This window comes from Zosterops lateralis (genome assembly GCF_965231275.1).
Source record: "Zosterops lateralis genome assembly, chromosome: 4".
Taxonomy (NCBI): Eukaryota; Metazoa; Chordata; class Aves; order Passeriformes; family Zosteropidae; genus Zosterops; species Zosterops lateralis.
Genome location: NC_139765.1, coordinates 540,669 through 557,583, shown reverse-complemented (window position 1 = coordinate 557,583; position 16,915 = coordinate 540,669). Strand labels below are relative to the sequence as shown.

Genomic DNA, 16,915 nt, shown 5'->3' with positions numbered 1-16,915 from the left:
CTTCTGCTAGGAAAGAATCCGATCATTGTGGTTTTTTTCACGTGTACATGACACCAAAGATAACAACTTTTCCTGCAAACTTCACCCAGGATGGATTGTGAATCAGGGTGCATGAATCACCTGCCAAACCCTCCCGTGTGTCAGTGATAAGAGAACACAAATTCAGAAGTGCAGGTGCCAAATCAGCAGCTGGAGCAGAGCTGACAGCACAGCAGAGACAATGACCACTCCTGAATTCCTTCCTGGCCACGCTTTGAATGTTTCATCTCACTTTCCACATTAAGATGTGACACATCTGAGTGATGTGACCACTGTGACAGATCTGGAAGTCCACCTGACTCTCCTGCCTTGTCAGCAGTGATAATTTCATTCTATTTGGGCATCCGCAGTTGCTGCTATAATCTCAGCCATCACTAACTCATCTCACAGCCACCAGGTGTGTCCAATAACCAAGGGTAGTTCCAGATTTATCTTATCTCAGGGTGTGTGTGCATGTGGTTCTGGTTTTTGGGGGATTTTTTTCCCCCTCCAATGTGATGATGTAACATTCTTCCTCCTGAAGACAATTCTGCTGTCAGCAAGGATACTGAATAGGGAAAGTCCTTGCTTGAGATTAACTCAAGGAAACTGATTCAAAGGTATTGTTTTGGTTGTCAAAGCAAGCACAGCTTCAGCTGAACTGGGCTCTGATTCTCTTAATTTATTTTTACAGTCTAATTAAATTAATCTTAATTAATTACACTAGAGAAGATTGCCTCGAATCCACACAAAGGCTGCAAGCGTGCCAAATCCAAAGCCAATAGGAGTTACTAATCTGCACCCTTGGACAGACAGCCACACCCCAGGGCTGCCCACTCACTTCCAGCTCCAGTGGCTCTTCCTCCCCCACAGCTTTAGCAGGAGCTCAGCTGCCCATGGGGCCAGGAGCACATCAAACAGGTCCCTGCCCCAGAGGAACTGCAGGCAAAGGCCATTCCACAGCCCTTTGCTTAAATGTTGCTTTGCCTTCCCCCATGCAAAGCACTTCCTGTGACACTTTACAAATGTCAGCATAATGAAGCTTGGAGTTCATTTCATCCACCACCTTCCAAGTGACTAGTAAGGCCTCAGACAGTGTAATTTTTCAGAGAGCAGTATTTCCCTGCACTGATGCCTGGAACAGCTGCCTGAGCAAGGGATTGTGGCTGAGGAGTTGTCTCTGGTTATTCCAGAGGTTCCAGCCCTGTTAGGCTCATTAAAGGGATCAACATTTAGCATCTCCTAATGTTTAGGAGAGACCACTGGTGATTTTGAAGGGGGTAACAGCAGCAAGGTCTGATGTCCTGCTGCAGTGCTCAGGGACAAACCCACCCAGGACAGCCTGGCTGCACTGGCAGGAGCCAGGAACCAGTCACCCCATCTTCCTCCCCACACCTCTGCCCTTTGCAGAGCTGCTCACAGGCACAGCCCCAGCCACAGGAGCTTTCCTGCTAACCCATGAATGCTCCCTTACTCATTTCTATTCAAAACCTACACAGCCCTCCACCCTTCTGGAAGCACCAAACCCATTTCCTGGCTCACCTAAACTGTCTAACCTTGAGATGTGGTACCCTAAGCCTTTCTGTCTGTGACCTGGGGTACAAAGTGATGCTGTAGGGTCCTTTTCCTGCCAGACCTGGGACAAGCAGACCTTCACCATTTAAGGCTAAACAGGAACATTTCTCTCACAGCACAACTGCTCTAAATCATTGCTTTGAAAACTGAAACAGGAGAATGAAGTTTATGCGTGCTTGCATTCCATGTGCTATCAACAAGAATTTAGGTTAAGGCCAATTACATTTCAAAACCACTCTCTAATCCGATCTTTAATATTCCTTTTCCATAAAACTGAACAGCTACAGCATCAGCTGTGTGAGAATCTGAGCCCAAAACATAAAACCTCTCCAAGCCCTACTGCAGTGACCTTCCAGCAGTGCAGGGAAGAAAAATTGAAGACTTCAGGGGGCTAAAATTGACATTCAGGACATGTAGTGTTAAAGCAGGAGAGACAGTTTTAACTGAGGAGAAATTTTATGGGAAGACTGTGTGGCACATGGTTTGTATCCAGTATTCAGAAGAACATAATCTAGGGTTACAACAATCATTAAAAGATATCACACATTTAATAAGGGCCAGTTTTACATGCATGACAAACTTCTGAGGTAGCTCTTTTTACAGCTCCCCTCCCCAGCTTTGTTGTAAACATTATTCACTGTTACCTGCCAGTCACAACTTAGTCCAGGGTCTTGTGCGCTATTTAAAATGCAACACAAAAGCATAAAATTAAAACAGAAGTAAAATGTAATACAGAATTAATGGAAGAAAAATGAGAGAGAGTGAGCTCTACAGTTGCTGGATTTCTTTTACTGCATGGATACTTCCAGCACTATCTTAAATAAGTTACATTACCATCTTTGAAGACCAAAGAATGGTGATTTCTGAACTTTTTGCCCTTAGACTCCAAGCCCTGCTGTGCAGCTGCTCAGAGAATTTTCCAAATTATTCAATGCACTTCTGCAATACCTCTTAACCTAGAATGCCTGTCTAGAAGGAATATAACCCTTTTTAGTCATAGTTCTATCCAAATCCATAATCCACTGGGAAAAAATCCTTAATATATTAGCAGAGGCCCAGGATAACAAAGTATCCTAATGGTGATGCTTTCAGGGCCACACTTTTGGAGTATAATTTAATTTAACATTGTGAACTTGGGCTGAGATGGACAAAGATAAATGTTTTAATTGTTTAACTTCCATTGAACTCCGTGGAGGTCGGACAGGGAAGTCCCAGCACCATTTTTCCAAAGTGGGAGATATTACTGCCCACCAGCTGTTTCACTTCTGATCTCTGCCCAGCAGTAATTCACAATTTATGTTTGAAGTACTGATCTACCAATGGCCATTTTTATAACCCATTAAATCACTGCCCTGAACTTAGCATGCCTCACTCTTACAGCTCCATCAAGCTGCACTGGAGGATGGGAAGGAAAAGCAAAAACAATCTCATCCTATGAATCCTTCTGTCAATACAGCAAGCTATAAACCCAAACAACAGAATGACCCCACCCTTGAAAGAGCTCCAGGAAGACAATGGGAAGCCAAACTTAATATTTTTTAATTACCAAGGCAAACCTTCCATTCCATCATTCTATAACCACCTTAAACCTCCCCCATGAGCTTTACTGTACTGTATCCTAAGGCAGGGCCTTGGCCCAGCTTTCAAATTATGAAACTCTTACAAAGCAACACAGCACTGGATCTGCTAATTTCAGATTTTCCCTCCGCATCCAGGAGTCTGAGTGCACGTTGTCTTGCATCTTTCCTTTGCTCTGAACATAAGAAGGGCTCCCTTGGTGGCCCAGTTAACAGTTAATATGCCTCATATTTATCTAATTAAATAATTCCCCCCCTCCATCTGACTTTTTTTTTAAGCTTAATAGTCTATTCTCAGATCAGTTTTACAAACTAAAAGCCTTTTTCCTTTTTTGTGTGTGCCTTTTGATGTGAGGTAATTCCATCTCAAGGTTTTGTCTGCTTCAGGTTTCTGTCTCATATGGCCAAAAATACAGGTTCTGGCACAAAACCCCATCTGGCACAAAACCCCACCTGGATTTTCCTGTTGGTTCAGAGTCACGTAACTCCAGTTAAGAGCAGCAAGACTGCAGAGAAATCTGAACATTTCCTCTGCAGGATCATCCCCTGAACAGTGTCTGTGTCCCCCCCAGACAAAAGACACTGAAAGTACCAATGAAAGAGGAAAATTGGAAGGGAATAGGCAGAGTGGGGGATGTTTGGTTCCAGCAGTGAGCCAGGGCTCAGGAAGCTGCAGTCTGAGGGAAGGGAGGCAGTGCAGCATCTGTCAGAAAACTGGATCACATCCTGGGTTACTTCTGTTGCCTGTGTGCCCTAAGCAAGTCTGTGCCTGCCATTACAGGACACACATGATGTGATGAGGTGTCTGGGTGCCACTTGATTCTGAAAATAGAAGCATCCCCTCCTTGTGGGTTATATCCCCTACCTCTGCAACCGTGGTAACTCCTTGACCTGAACTGCAGTGGCAATTCCTGCTGAGAGGTGAGAGGAGCAAAGAGCCATTGCACTCAGCACTTCACCTGCTTATGGGCTCAGAGGGACAACAGCCCAACCTCAGCTGCTTAGAGGGGAACACCTCGAGGCCTCTAAGGCATTTCAGAGTGATTTCATTGCTGTGTAACCCTGAGCCTGTACAGGTTTCCCAGCAGACTGGCAGATCCTTTCAGAGCTACAGGTTCAAGAGCTGCCTTGCAAAGATGAGCTCTCTCTTCTCAGTCACCTTCTGGGAATGCCTTAGAAGGGGATGAGGCACCTCTGTGGGAGGTGTCCATGGCCTGTGAGAGACCAGTCCCACTGCTCAAGGGTGCAGTGCCATCAGCTCTGTCAAAACCCTCCTTCATGTTTTTCCCTCCTGGATTCACACAGCTTCCTTTCTGTGGAGAGCACTCAAAGGGTGGCCAGGGGCATGTGGAGCTCAGGATGTGCAGATGAACCTGAGCCCCAGTGCCTCGGAGTGAGGGAAATGCTGCAAGAGCTAAACCACCCAGGGAATGAGAAAATCATCTACCTGATTTCATCAGCTGCAGGGGCTTCCCTGCAGGATGAATTCAGTCCAGGTGGATTATGTTCAGAACAGAGGAACATATTGCACTTCTACAGGAGCTCTTACCCATCTCTCTCTCTCCCCCTACACATCACCCACATGAGGATTCGTGTTAATTCACAGACAGGGAAAACTAAAATCCAGGGAGAGCAACTGGGCTGCCCTGAGCCACATGGCAAATGGCAAATTAACTCTCGGACTGCCTCACATGAAAAGCAACATCAGGCCAGGGCTGGAGCAGCTCTAAATACAGAGTTACAGGTCACAAGGGAGCAGTGCTATATGCTTGTCCCATTCTGAGATTTTTCTTTTCCCCTCCTCAAACATCTGCTACAACCCACAGTCAGAGGGGAACTGGACCTCTGGTCTGATCCAGTACAGCTGTTCCCATGTTCTCTCAGTTTGAGAAATCAACCTGACCCCTCAGCACTGGATACAAACATGCTTGGACTTGGAAGGAGTTCAGTTTTAGGACCTTGCTTTGTGAATGTTTTGTATTAAAATTATTTATATGAACACATTTGCTCTTTGGATCTGGCAGTAGGCTGCGATCAGACCCAGCTTTTCTTAATATTTTGGGCCATAAGCCATCCAGCTTGGGGATTTATTCATCTTAACATGTTTAGCTTTGTAAGCACAATGCAGTAGTTACTGTTGTGCCTCCCGGCTGCTCTTCCATTTTTTATAAACTCATTTTCTCTGCTAACCTACTTTGAATTTTTTCTTCTAAAGCTGTTTTTAGTCTTCCCCTGCCCACTTTTTTTTTTTTTTTCCCTCTCCCCAAACACTAGGATAAAACACCAGTGACTTGAATAGGCTGCAGCTTCTATACCCTGACTTTGGAAATAATTGTTCCCACTAATCCTTTTGAATGCACTCCCAATTCCATATATTCAAAGAGCTGCTCCCCCTCCACATCCACACCCGATTGCTTCTGTTCAGCAGCCAGAGATCATGGATCAGCACATTGTCACTGGTGGTGCCAAGCAGCTCTTGAGCCCCAAACCCACAAACTGCTCCTGGTCTATGGATGGGGCTCCTCCAGCACTGCCACCACCCTTCCCACCGTGTCCTCATCCCAGCCACCTGGGAAGGAAAAATGATCTTGTATTCCAGCTCAGCCCTGCAGCCTGCCAGTCAGTTCCTGGATCCCTTCAATTCACTATCATAAATACACTTAACGAGGGAGTTTAATATAGATGTGGTGAGACAGTTATTTGAGTGATACATAATTTATGGTGCCCTGTAGCACAGGAAGCCTTGAGTGGCGTCAGAGTGAACAGATTCGAGCAACTTGCCAGACAGCAGCCCCCAGTGCCAGGGGGGAGAGGAGAGAGGGGAACAAGGGGACAGCAAGCCAGAGACGAGGTGCATGGGGCAGGAGAGCTCCAGAGGCTCCCTCACCCCCCAGTGACAGAGCTGCCCTCCTTGGGCACCCCTGGGCTCAGGGAGGAGGCTCCTAAATGTGCCCCATGTGACATCTCTGCCCAGCAGGTGTGAGATCAAACAGGGGGCAGAGACAGCAAATGGAAAGACCAAGTTTGGTAGACACAGAACACAAACAGTGCTTGTCAAATCCATGGAATCTCTGCCTGCCACTTGCCTGGGCTTCCACTTCTGAAGAGACACTGGCCCCCAGCTGCTGGAAGTCACTTTTTGGGAGGAGAACTTCCATCCAAACAGTGTCATTGGGCTCTCTGTTAAACTCAGCAGGGACCTGTCACAGAAGTGTGAGGACACCTCAGAGACAGATCTCCATCAGAACCAGTTTGATACATGGGGAGAGGTACTAGGAAAGCTCATCTGATTTATTTTCTGGGATTTATACAATATGAACTGAAGGCAGCACAACACTTGGCTCTGAACAGGACCCCTGGTGAGCAGAACAGATGGCTTTATTAAAAGGAAAAAACCCTAAGCACAACTAGAGTAGCCAAGAGCCTCCACAGAGGCTGAGGAGGGGGAACTGGACCTGAACACTCCCTTTTCCTCCCACCTGCAGTATCCATGATGAGGTTTACCATCACTTCTGTTTATGGAAAGCAGCCAGGATAGTTGCTGTTGTGCCAAACTGGAGCAGAGCAGCCTTTGCCTCATCAAGTTCACAATGTAGTTACTAATGGCCCAAGAGCTCCTGGGGTGCCCCTTCTCTTGCTGTGCACAGACCTGGGAGACCATGGTGCTTCCTCACCCATGAGCTGACACTCAAACCTCTGCAAGGGAATCCCAGCCCATTGGGTGAGCAGGGGTCTGTCATCACTGCTCTCTGTGCCTGGGCAGGGAGACCAAAAAGGTTAAAATTTATTCCCTTGATCCCAGGTGAGGCGGTCAGGAGCTGCAGGTGTGAGCTCCCCTGGAGAAGGAGAGTGGCTGAGAACTGTGCCCTTAGGAGCAGCAGCACTGACTGAGGGCCAGGCGTTAACCCCTCAGCTTTGTGCTCACAGAGGGGCTGTGCTCCCCTCCTGCCCTGCAGGATGATGCTGACTGTCACAGTGTGCTTTCACCTCTCCCAGCCAAGGCTTACAGAGGATTTCTGGAGCTGCTGACTGGCCAAAGCTGGGGGAACACCCCTGGGTTTCCCTGTGCCTGATGTGTGTGGTGCTCAGGGCTGGATCCCCATGGGGCTGTCCCTGCACTCACCCCTCTGAGCCCTGGCCTGCATTTGTGTCTGTTTTCTTTGGCATTTCCCTTGGCAGGAATGGCCAGTGATACAGCTCCTGCTCCCATAAAGATTGTCATTCTCATTCTTGGGAGCCTCGTGCTGTCCCACTGCCTCTTTCAGGCTGCTCTGCCCTGGGGACAGGGTCACAGACTCCACAAACTGCACAGAGATTTGCAATCAGATCTGCTCTCTAATTCTTTCCCCCAATCTGGAAAATGTGACAAGTAAACTGCAGGTTTTGTAGAAACTGTCCAAGAAAATTTAGGAAAGGTTTGTGCTCCTCTTGACCCAAAATCTGCCAGCTTCAAAAGAAATATTTAGAATAAGTTCCCCCAAAAGTTTACAGAAGAGAGTAGCTATTTATTGTAAAAAATAAATGCATGAAAACTCCAAAGAATTTCTCTTGAAAACTAATTTTAGTGGAAACTTTTCTGGTAGTTTCAGTGAGCTGTGGAGCTCAGAATACCCTCTGGTACCAGAGCCTGGTTTCACAGGCCTGGGGACCTGAGAGGTCCTTGCAGCAAAACCAGAGAACAAGATGAAAAAGAAATGTGAAAAAAAAAAAAAAATCCATATTTTTCTGTAGTGATATTGATCCTTCTTTCCATAAGAATTACAACAAAAATTTAAAACAAAAATAGAAGTGGGAGTTAAATATCTCTCTGTGTGTGCACCCTTTTGAATAAGAATTAATCCTCTGACTTAGAAAACACAGATGGGTGCCTCACTCAGACCCCAAAGGGATCTGTATTGCTGTGCCACGTTTACACAAGAGAAAAGGGAAAGGGATTTGCCTGGGGTCAAAGGGACCAGAAAGTCACCAGCTCCAGCCTGATGGCATAAATGACTTTGGTGAGCCTTCAGGTGTCTCCTGGGACTCCACTTTGGGCTCTGTGTGCCAAAAGGGAACCATTTAATCCCCTCAGTGATACCACATAACCTCCCACAGCTGTCTGGGCAATCCCCCTACAGGGAAACACAAGTTGCCTGTGAATCAGCTCCTGAGCTGCAGGAGTTTACAGGACTGCTTTGGAAAACTTTCTGGGAGCTCAAAACCATCATCACAGCCATGCATTCACACCCCACACACTGTGGTTCACTGGTGGCAGTTATGGCACAGGCATCCCAAGCAAATCCATCCTCCAGCATTAATCCAAGTCCCTGAAGAGTCCTGGTTTGTTTAAGCCTCTCCTTATTTGAGACATCAGGCTTCCATTGTTAGCTGCTGGGCTAGACAGAACACTGAGGGCTAGATCCATTAAAAAACTGGATCTCTGTAACTTTTCCTGCCATCACAAGAGTCGTGTGCCATGTGCTGGAGTGTGTCAGGAGAAGGGCCATGACACTGGTGAAGGGACTAGAGCACAGAGCTGATGAGGAGTGGCTGAGGGAGCTGGGGCTGTTCAGCCTGGAGAGGAGGAGGCTCAGGAGGGACCTTATCCCTCTCCACAACAGCCTGAGAGGGGGCTGGAGCCAGGTGGGGGTTTGGGGCTGCCCATCACAAATCTTAAGCTGCCCAGGTTCAAGTTTAATGTCCAAATTATCCTTTTGGGGATCCTTCTCGATCTGCCTGGACTGACAGAATTCTGAATCTGGAGTCACACCTTTTCCATTGTGAAGGTTTTCCTGTTCCAGTTACTCCACACAGGAGAGCACCACCTGCCTGTGTTTTAATGTCCCCAAGAGGAACATGCCATCACATTCATCCTTGTGAGGGAAGCCCACGTCACAGCTGTCTGTTTTCACTGCCTGATCACCTGGGACACAGAGCTCAGGATGTTGCAGCTCTGCCCCATTTCACACTCCAGGTAGAGGAACACGAGGGCAGCTCAAAACAAGGATGTGTTTTCATTCAACAAGAGCTCCCGACTTGCTGGTTTTTTTCCTCCACGTAGGCAGCCAGGAGCAGATGTCCCAGCCTCTGGTACCAGTCACTCATTTAACAGCAGCTCTGCCCTGTGTGTACAGTGCCCTTGTTCTCACACCCTGAACTCATCATGGCACAGAGACAAACCATCAATGCCCAGCCTTGTCATGCTGCAAGGAGGAGGGCTGGTTCTTCAGGAGTAAGGAAAACAGCAGATGAAAGGGATCAAATCACCACCCCTGCACCATTTGGCATTGGTTCATCTCTGTTTCAACAGGGTCAGATGTTTTAAGCCATTTAAGGGGGAGCAGCCCCTCAATAGAGGTTTTTAAAGCCCTTCCACAGAACAAGACCTTTTGCTGGCCTCCTTTCCTCAAGATGCCTCAATTCTGCCCCTGACACCACACTGTAATGTTTCAGTCCCAAACACCTACACACAGCCCTGGAGTTTTTACCACTTCTTTAGGCTTCTACTTTTACCTCCTTTCAGTATCTTTTACATTCCACAGCAAAAAATGCAGGCTTTGCAAAGGAGCCATGTAACCACAGCAATGCCACTGTCAGAAACTGTCAGAACTAAATGCTTTGAGCTATCATATTAAAAACAAAACAAACAGACAAAAAAAACCCAACCATACCAAAAGCCCTTTCCTACCCCAAGCAAGCCCCTTGTTAGAAACCAGAGTTTACCAATAGTTCACAACAGACACAGCCTTTCCTGCTCACTTTGGCACAGCAGGGTGAGCAGCAGACTGGGGCCACAACCCCTTTCCAAATTCCAGCCCCAATTCCAGACACAGCCTACACACACTCCTGTCCCAGGATCACTGGCTCTGTTCATGCTCTCCCAAATCAAAGAGAGCCACTCCTGCCCAGGGCAGCTCAGAGAGACACAAGGTCACAGCATAACACAAGCCATGCCCCTTCCCTAGTGACCTGCCTAGAGCAGGGAGAAAAGATTACATTTCCTGTTTTATCTGGTACAAAAGGAGCAAAACAGAACTCACCATTGAACGTAGGCATGTCCAGTGGGCACAAAAAGAAGCCTCTCCTCCTTTCCTGAGCAAAAGAGAGGCTCAGGCTGGCCCTTACCCTGGTTTTAAGGGGTAACCATCAGGCAAGACTGCTCACCTTACTGCAGCTGACAGGAGTCTCATCACTCACAGCTGAAGCCTCTCTGCTACATGGAAATGGTGTTTTTCTTTCTTTTTGAGAAAGAAGAGCACAGTTTATTGCAGATACATCTAAATCTCTTGTAACTGTTGTCTTTGCTGGTGGTTTATTACCAGCTTGTGATCCTCTGGGTGAATGGAAAATTATAATCCACTTTTTTTTGGCTGTTATTGTTTTTTTAATCACTTGGGTCAAGAGAGCAACAGGTGAACTCACATAACAATGGATGGTTAAAAGCAGCCAAATTACCTACACCTTGCAACTAGGTTAAGGACAACCAGCTGATCTGGCTTTTGTAAACAGCTGTTTCTTTCCACTGCCAAAAAAACTTGCCTGAATGATTAATTAAGTTTAGGTGTGACCGATCCCACCCCTTGTCCTGTTGCATTTCAGTGCCTGATGTTTTGATGAAACGCTGTCCCTGGTTCCAAAAACAAACCCATGACTATTTCATCTGCTTTAGCACCTTGTGTAAGACAGAAGGCAGCAAAAATTGTCCAGGGAAGGTATAAAGCCCAGCCACTGCCAGTCACAGAACTATAGAATGGTTTATGTTGGAAAAGACCTTTAAGATCACCAAGTCCAGTCACTAATCTAATACTGCTGAGGCCACCACTAATCCATGTCTCTAAGTGCCACATCGGCTTGTCTTTTGAATTCCTCCAGGGGTAGTGACTCACTCATTTCCCTGGGCAGCCTTTTCCAGTGTCTGACAATCCTTTTGTTGAAGAGAGATTTTTCCTAATATCCATCCTAAACCTTCCCCTGGTGCAGCCTGAGGCCAGTTCATCTTGTTACTCTTGCTTCTTACTTGGGAGAAGAGACTGGCCCCCACCTGGCTACAGCCTCCTCTCAGCTAGTCCTGAGCCTCCCCTTCTCCAGGCTGAGCACCCCCAGCTGTTCCTCACAGGCCTTACCCTGCACACCCCTCACCAGCTCCATTGCCCTGCTCTGGACTTGCTCCAGCACCTCAATGTCCTTTTTGGAGTGTGAAGGGACTAGAACTGAGCCCAGGATTTGAGGTGCAGCCTCACCAGTGCCCAGTCCAGGGGGACAATCCCTGCCCTGCTCCTGCTGGCCACACCATTCCTGGTCCAGGCCAGGAGCCTTTGCCTTCTTGGCTACCTGGGCACAGCTGGTTCATGCCCAGCATCTCCAGGTCCTTTTCTGCCAGGCAGCCTTCCAGCCTCTCTTCCCCAAGTGTGTAGTGCTTTATGGAGCTGTTGTGACCCAGGTGCAGGACCCAGCTCTTCATCTTGTTCAGCCTCTGCAGATCCCTCTGCAGAGCCCAGAGCCCCCCAGCAGGTCAGCACTCCCACCCAGCCTGGTGTTTGCCTGCCTGAGGGTGCACTCCATCCTCTCATCCAGATCATTGATAATGATATTAAACACAACACCCAACCCAAAGAGAGGATCTATCTCTAATCTCTCGTGCATTTGAGTTTTGTCTGTGTCCTGAAGGAAGAGAATTTAATATTCCTTGCAAAATCCCTGGCTTTCGGATAATCTACATCATTGTAACTCTGGACAAGCTTGTTTTCCACAAAAATACCCATTATTTTTTTAACCTTGCTGTGCTCTTCATTACAGCAAGTATCTTGTGCCTATTAATACCATGAGGCAACTGCGAGGGGGAACTGGGTACTCTCAACATGTTTAAAACGTCGAATTCTGGCCCTTTCCCAAGTTTCTAGATAAACACCAGGGAGAAGTCAGCATCCCACTGGACTCAGATGTGTGTGCTGGCTCAGCAGTGCCTGTGGTTCCTCCTGTCTCCCCAGGGTGTGGCTCCTCACCTGCGGGTCAACGGGCCCATGAACATCAACCACTACGCCACCAAGAAGAGCGTGGCCGAGAGCATGCTGGACGTGGCCCTCTTCATGGCCAACGTCACCCAGCTCAAGGCTGTGCTGGAGCAGGGAACCTCCTTCCAGTACTATGCCGCCCTCGTCGTGCTCATCAGCATCTCCCTCTTCTTCCAGGTGCTCATTGGGATCCTCCTCATCATCACTGGTAAGGTGGTGGCCGTGCACCCTGGCAGGGCTGGCCTGGGGGGAAAGGGGGGAGCCTCTTCCTCCAGACAAGGCCCCTCTGGCTCCATCCAGGGCTGGGGTGGGTGGTAGGGGGGGGTCAGTGTCACTCAGAATGGTGGGTGGCTTGTTTTCCATTTGCACATCTCTGGACACAACTCCTCCTTCACTTTCCCACTGCTGAGCCCCATCCCAGTGAGAGTGGGGATTTAGCCAAGCTGGGCCCCTTGCTGCCCCTGCTGTTGTGTGCTCCTTCATGCAGCTCTTGCAGACACTACATTTCAGCTGTATTTTATATCTTACTTCATTTGGGACCTAACAGAACAATTTAGGCAGATGTATTCCCTATATTAATCTCACATTTAACCAGTCCCACAGTTTTCCTTGTGGCCTACAGGCAGTACATTAACACCAGCATTGGTCTGCTGGTGCTTGCCCAGTGCTCCATCTCACGCTGGAGTTGCTGTATTTCAGTCCCCAACAGATTCCCAGTACTAAAACCCTGCAAAATGCTGCATTTCCCTGAGTATCCTACAGGGGTTTTTATGGGGGACAGAGGACTGGAGGCTTTGGGAAATCTGTGACGTTTTCCTTCCCCTGTCACACACACCACAACTTTTCCTGGTGGCAGCTGAGATGGCTGGAGCCAGCTGGGGGGAGAAAGGGGACAAGGGACCACACCATGGCTGGTGTTTGCATGGCCAGGCATTCCTGGTCACCAGAGTATTGCTGTGTCTGAAGGGATCAGTGTCCATCAGCCAGGACTGACCCATTCCTGTTCCAGGGCTGAGAGTGGTGCACCACACAGGTCACATCTGGGTGTCAGGAAGGGACTGATGACTGACCTCCCAGAGCAACCAGAGCATTGCTGTCTTTGTCTCCCATGTCCCACAGCTGCCCTCACCATGTCCCATGGCCATGCAGTGTTGGGGGGACCATGGCATGTGTCTGCCTGGTGAGCAGCAGTAACTTGCCTCTTTAGGGCTGACCCATAGCAGGGCCATGGCACCTCCATGGCAAAACAAAGAACTTTGCCAAAAAAACAAAACAAGATGAGTTTTTCTCTGCTCCATCCTTCTGTGTCATCCCAGAGCAAGCTGTGGCTCCTGTAGCATTCCTGTGGCTGCTCCCTCTGCTTTGTGACCCCAGCACTGAGGGGCACCATGAACATTTCCCAGGCAGGGGAGGCCTCCAGGAGCTGGGGCACTTGGAGCCAGTCTGCAAACCCCCTTCACGTTTTGCATTGTGTTGTACAGCTCGTTTGAACCTGAATGACATTGCAAAGCAACCCCGCCTGAACATACTCAACAACGCTGCCACAGCTCTCATCTTCGTCACAGTCATCCTCAACATCTTCATCACGGCCTTTGGGGTGCAGAAGACTGGCCTCTACCCTACCAGGAATTTTGGACCTTATTAATTTGTGGGGCAGTGGACTCAGGTAAGAAAGGGTGAGTTCCCATCACTGCCAGCCCCTGGGAGGGCTCTCATTCCCAGAAAACATCACTGCAAGGTGGAGAAGGTAAAGCTGCACAAATTAACAAAGCCTTTCCACAGGCTCATTGCTGTCCCACAAAAACCTGCAGCCATTGAACAAATTCCCTCAGAGGAGGAGTTCTCCTCACTTGGTCTCTAAAGCAAGAACACCAAACACCTGGGATTTATTGGCACCAAGTGGTTTTTGGAAGGCTGCAGAGCTCATGCTAGATATGAACAGCAGTTGTGGATGGGAGCTGAAGCTGGGGAAGAAAACTGGGTGTGTTCTGGGAGGAACCCCAAGACAGCAGCACTATCTGAGCAGAGGGAAAGGAAGGTGCTGGGCAGGGCAGGGGGGAAGAGCTCTTTACAACAGCCACTGTGGTTTGGCAGGGACTGTTTTAAGCACCTAATGCTCCTTTTCAAGGAAGCCCTGTAAATCAGAGTCCATCCAAATGGTTGTGTTCCCATGCCACATCAGCGGGGGAATGATGTGTTCTTAAATCAAAAGCACTTCAGCTCAAGAAGCAAAATTCACATTTCTTGCTTACATGACCTGCAAAATGCAAACACAGTTTAAATGCAATGTACCAGGGAAACAGACAAGAAAGCTCAGCAGACATGCTGTGGTGAGGGAGGATGCAAAGGCCAAAAGCTTCTATAAAACATTGCAGGTTTGGGATGCAGAGAGGGGCAAGGGCTGAAGAGCAGCACCCAGAGGTGCAGGGGCAGCTGTGGTGTCCAGCAGTGGCTGGGACTGCTCCTCCCTGGCCATGCACACAGCTGAGGTGACCTTACCGGCATTTCTTGTCCCCCTGCAGGGTCTGAGCAGTGCAGCTCTCCTCCACATCTCCACTGACCTCAGCAGGAGACCCTCGATGAGTCCAGAAATTCGGGTTAAACTTCCAATCTCTGTGTGTGCCACCAGCCCCTCACTGTAAAGCTTTTGCAGCTGAGGGGTGGGAACATTGCCTTTCCAAGCCAGAGCAAACTTTGCAAGAGAAAACTGCAGCAACAGCAGCAGGTATATATTTTAAAAGTGCAGTTCTGCAAGTCTCTTATTTTAGCTGCCTGCTTCACATATTCAATATTGGCTCATTTGGTAGAGAGGACTGAATGATTTACTTTGTAGGCTAAATAAATAAGTCCAGGTTTGGTTTTTTCTTTGTCTCAAACATAAGTTGATGTCCTTAAAGCAATTCTACCTAATAGTTTACCTCCCAAATGCTGGGTTGGATTTCTCAAAGTGAAAAACAGCTTTTCCTAGGATAGAATGGTTATGTGCACATGAAGATAGCTAGAACCAGTTCAAATGTCTTCCTAGTTGTTTAAGATGAAATGTGACATAGTTAAGAAAACAATCAGATACTTCCAGCACTGGAATATTAACAAGGACAGAAAATAGTTATTGTGGTCTGATGTCAGCATCAGGGACCTATCAGGAATGATGTCAGAACAGCCTGACAATATTTAGTAGAAAATGAAGAAACATTATACATAAGGACACAGCCTAGCCTTATTGCCACAATGAAAAATTACAGCTGAATAGCTTGTTACCTTATAAAAAATCACCATTATGATTTATTCTTATCACTAATGTAAATGTTTTAAAATGTATTTAGTTTATAATGACAGCTCTGGTAATTCTCTTGTATTAGAACAATTTGTTTCCTTAAAAAATATCCTTTGAATTAATGAGCTTCAAGATTTTTATTAAAGAGTAAAAATTTTTGATCCTAAATTTTTTAACTCTATAGTCATGCTAAAAAATGGTATTTTAATAGCCTTATGTAAGCCTATTTAAATAATTACATGCTCTTTTGATTATTAAATGATTTCTCCACTGTACTGCAGAATCAGAGTTTAATATGGACATGTCATTTTATATATCCTTCCCACCCCTGAGAGGGAAATGCCATGAAAACATCCTCACACCAGTCTTCTGGAGCTATTGGGAGTGTCTGACACTTAGATGCAGACAGGTTTCATTTGTATTCTGAACTTGACTTTACAAACCCGAATTTGTGTCAGCCACTCGTGGTGCTTTTCCTGAGAGGCTGTGACTGATCCTGCCCACGAAGGTGGTGGCTGAGGCCAGGGCCAGCAGCAGTTTAGCACCTGAAACCAACAGTGGCTTCTCTGAGCTGAAGCAAAGTTGCATAAAAAGGGGAGGGTGGAAAATACCCGTTCTGTATTTACCAGCACCTGAGGTGGCAAAGCTGAGCACAGTCTGAGCTCTGTTAGGTGAAGCAGGCAGAGACTTGTTCTCCACTCTGGTCTGGGGTGACTCCGAGTTTGCTGCTGAACTTGGTCCTCAGCCTTTGCTCTGCCTGGCAGCAAAGAGGGGGGGATGTTTCTGGCAAGGCTGTTATCCACCCCCTCCAGAAAAAGGCTTCGCTCCAGAGGCAGCAGAGAGAGTTGTAGGCACAGCAGAACCACAAGCCAAGGGCTGTCAGGCACTGCTGCTGGCTGGGTTCATGGCAAGGTAAAAAATTCCATTTCTGCACGCAGACCCCAAACCCTGGGACTCACTGCTTCATGGAGCAAGAGGCAAAGCAATCAGCATTGATGGCTGAATTGTGAAGAGAGGGAAAAATAGGAAAGGTTCAGCAGGGAAAGAAGCAATGAGGGGAATTTCCTTACCAGATCTTAACTCCATCATTGTTCCAGAGAGCTCCTGGATGGGGTATGGCAGCATGTGGGGCCTGCAGGAGCAGAGGGGCCTTCCTGCCCCTCACCCCAGGCAGGCAAAGACTGGCAGCACACTGGAACACTTTCCCTCCATCTCCTCTAATATTAATCATTTCTTGTTATAGTGCAATCACACTCATTAGCAACCTTGGCTGCCTTTTCCCCTTTGTGTGTGACTCCCACTGCTGCCAAGCTTTTGATTCTCAAAGAAGGCACAGTTGAAGTGTAAATGGGCCAAAATTGAACCCAAATAAGCAGCAGCTGTGAAAGAGCTGAACTCCCATTAGTGTGGGCTGTGCCAAGCCCTGGGCTCAGGTCTAGGCTCCCACCTGTGGTTTTCTCCAGGATCTGTCCTCTCCTTGC

The 16,915-nt window shown here is 47.7% G+C and overlaps 1 protein-coding gene across 1 annotated transcript in view; it reads left to right on the top strand.

Annotated features, from left to right (window-relative positions):
- The window catches only part of NINJ2 (ninjurin 2), a gene marked incomplete at its 5' end in the record, with an annotated part of 42,708 nt that extends 27,952 nt beyond the window's left edge, over positions 1–14,756 (top strand). Inside the window, 3 exons of the mRNA XM_083860474.1 lie at positions 12,137–12,368; positions 13,642–13,826; positions 14,683–14,756. Coding sequence (XP_083716600.1) covers positions 12,137–12,368; positions 13,642–13,805 — 396 coding nt within the window. The 3' untranslated portion in view covers positions 13,806–13,826; positions 14,683–14,756. The remainder of the gene's footprint in view (positions 1–12,136; positions 12,369–13,641; positions 13,827–14,682) is intronic.
- Between the last annotated feature and the right edge of the window lie 2,159 nt (positions 14,757–16,915).